Source organism: Hippocampus comes, unplaced genomic scaffold, assembly GCF_001891065.2.
Source record: "Hippocampus comes isolate QL1 unplaced genomic scaffold, H_comes_QL1_v1.1 scaffold371, whole genome shotgun sequence".
NCBI classification, from domain to species: Eukaryota; Metazoa; Chordata; class Actinopteri; order Syngnathiformes; family Syngnathidae; genus Hippocampus; species Hippocampus comes.
In genome coordinates, this window is record NW_017805065.1 from 153523 (window position 1) to 156261 (window position 2739).

Sequence of the window (2739 nt, forward strand, 5' to 3'; positions counted from 1 at the left end):
GACGCCCGGAAGGCTTTGGACATCTGCAGGTCGGTCCCCGTGGACGCGTCGGGAATCGGAACCGCGGATTTGACCAGGGTTCCCACGGGTCCTTAAAGTTCATAAAAATCCATCAAAAAAGAAGTTGTAAAATTATGTTCTTAATTTTCAGGGCAAGCTTCTAAAAAATCAATAAAAGTCCTTAAAAATTATTTTTATTCAAAAATAAATGGACGTTTTATATTTTCTACATTTAATTTTTTTCTTAGTGTACTTTATTTGAGAATGAATTCAAGTTTTACGGTATGTCAAATAAATGTTAGCTGATTGCCCCTAAAAATAAAGATGTGCCCTTCCTTTCGCAGCAATGATTTGAACACGAGTTCAAGTGAGATGTGGCTTTCTGTTCAGCCCGCATATTGCTGAGCGGGCATTAAATCCACCTTGAATCCCCTGCTGAATGGAGGAGAAAAAAATCCTTTAAAAATTGCTAAATGAGTCCTCAAAAGTCCTTAAAAGGTCCATAAATAAAAAGCAAGTGGAAGAGTGGGAACCCTGTTGACGCGTGGCTTGATTCGCCTCGCCGGTGTGTCCCAACAGGCGGGCGGTCGAGATCTTCGAGTCGGAACGCGGGAAGAAGGCGGAGCGGCGCCCCGACGAAGGTCCGAATGTCGCTCGTCGGCGTTGCCCTTTGGCGTCTTCTGTCCAAGCGACGGCGTTGACGTCAAGATATGCCGCGTGTGCTTCCACAGAGTCGTCGGCCGGCGTGGCCCAGGTGGCGCGCGTCCTCTCCGAGGCGTACGGCGACCGCGTGGCGTCGTGCGCCGGCGAAAGTTTCCCGCTGCAGCAGAAACTTCTGGTGTGCTGCCTGCTGATGTTGGTGCGCGCCGGCAAGAGCAAAGAGGTGGCCCTCGGCAAGGTGACACCCCGGCGCGAGCCGCGCTTTTTGCCCGCCCGGCCTTCGTAAAACGGCCCGCGCGCGTGACCTTTTTTTTTTTTTTGCTTGTCGTCGCGCCCTCGCAGCTCCACGAGGTTCACAGCCGCCTGTGCGCTCGGCGCCAGGTGGGCGGAGTCAGCCAGTCGGAGTGTTTGTCGCTTTGCGCGCTGCTGGAGAGCCGCGGGGTGTTCGCCCTCAAGAAGGCCAAAGAAGCTCGGCTCAGCAAGGTAAAGCCCGACCGACGCCGTCGCTTTTCGGCATCCGACGACTCGCTTCCGCTTTGCCGCCGACCTCAAAAAAAAAACGCTAACCTGGACTGTCGGGCGGCCATCTTGCCTTGCCGCCGTGACTGACCCCTCCTGTTACTTTTGTGTCGTTGAAAAGGCAACTTCTGCACCTCTCTGAGCAAATTTGTCATTTTCAGGCTTCTCACTTTGCAAAGCGTGCGCCAGCGCGCCTCGTGCTAATGTTCAGCATAATGCGAGAACGCTGCGTTGAAGATGTTATGTTTTCGAGTCGGGGGTGCGCTTGGCGAGCGGCAACGTAAGATGGACTCCGCTTGGCGAGCGGCAACGTAAGATGGACTCCGCTTGCCCCCGAAACTGTCGGTCGCTGCGTTCAAACGCTGCTTACTCGCCATCAGGCAAAAATGAAACCACCGGCGGCCATCTTACGTTGCCAATCAACAAAACCCGCCTACCTTTTGAATATATGAATTTCTCAATGGTCAGAAAATGGACTTGGGCTGTGTGTGTGTGTGTGTGTGTGTGTGTGTGTGTGTGTGTGTGTGTGTGTGTGTGTGTGTGTGTGTCTTCAGGTGTTCCTGAAGATTGACGAGAAGGCGGTTGAAAATGCACTTAAGGATCGCACGCTCGTCGGAAGCATCTTGGCGGCAGGACTTCCGTGAACGTCGTCGATTTTTTTTTTTAAGTTATTCTCGTTTTTGCTGAGAATATTTTTGTTTTTTTTTAAAGTCTGAGTGTTTGTTGTTGTCAATAAACCAAGTGACACTTTGAACCGTTCGTCTTTTCCGCACTTCTTTTGAGCTTTTCAAAACGGAGGCCTGCGTTGAGCGTGTCAGTCAAAAGCAAGCGGCGGATTTGTTGAAGTCGTTTTTATTTCTCATCTTTTTCCGGGAACATTGAGAAAGTCACGAGGGACAAAGGTGTCTCAACATGAGTGGGCGTGTACTTTCCGCTTTGTCCGTCACGCCACTTTCTTGTTCCGTTGCGGCGTTCGCATGCAAAAAGCCCCGCCCCCGAAAAACTCCCCAGAACAAAAAAAAAAAAAAGGAGGGTTTTAAATTAAGGTTCGGCTTGGTGCCGAACGCCATGGGTGGGCTAACGAAACGAGCGTCCAGTTCACCGCCGGCAAAGCTGGAGATCAGTGCTCTTTGAACTCCGATCCCGCGGCGATGGCCCAAGGATCCTTCGGCGTTCCTCCGCGAGTAACAAACGAGCGCGCTTTGTCCTCCTTCAAAATCGGCTCCAAAAATGTGTTTTGATGACGACGACGACTCGATTGACTTCATTGAGCAAAGTCGCCGCCCCTTTAAAGCTCATCCACTCCCAAAGACGTTTTGAAACGTCTTTTCAGACCGCTAGGTTGAAGCCTCGGAGTACAACTGTGCTGCGGGTTTTTTGTTTTGTTTTGTTTTGTTTGTTTGTTTTTAGAGGCGCGGCCTGGCGTCCACCCGCGCGGAGAAGCAGCGCATGTACTCCGTCACCCAGCGCTCGTCGTCGGCGGCGGCGGCGGCGGAGGCCGTCAACCGGCGGCGTCGCAGCTCGTCCGGGTCAGCCGAGCGAGCGCGGCGGCGATGGGCG

General features: G+C 52.4%; 2 protein-coding genes across 3 annotated transcripts in view; one reads left to right on the forward strand and one right to left on the reverse strand.

Moving 5' to 3' along the window:
- cdc6 (cell division cycle 6 homolog (S. cerevisiae)) overlaps positions 1–1846 on the forward strand; it is a 4673-nt gene extending 2827 nt beyond the window's left edge. Inside the window, exons 7-11 of one of the 2 annotated variants that reach the window (XM_019864518.1) lie at positions 1–29; positions 580–641; positions 732–898; positions 1003–1143; positions 1734–1846. The exon at positions 1–29 is cut by the window's left edge and continues 206 nt beyond it. In XM_019864518.1, coding sequence (XP_019720077.1) covers positions 1–29; positions 580–641; positions 732–898; positions 1003–1143; positions 1734–1823 — 489 coding nt within the window. In that variant the 3' untranslated portion in view covers positions 1824–1846. Of the gene's footprint in view, positions 30–579; positions 899–1002; positions 1144–1733 lie in introns of both variants that reach the window. The other variant, XM_019864517.1, reaches the window with a different exon arrangement.
- Positions 1847–2570: 724 nt separating this feature from the next.
- ccsapa (centriole, cilia and spindle-associated protein a) overlaps positions 2571–2739 on the reverse strand; it is a 2123-nt gene continuing 1954 nt past the window's right edge. Inside the window, exon 4 of the mRNA XM_019864488.1 lies at positions 2571–2735. Within this exon, the coding sequence (XP_019720047.1) occupies positions 2586–2735 (150 nt within the window). The 3' untranslated portion in view covers positions 2571–2585. The remainder of the gene's footprint in view (positions 2736–2739) is intronic.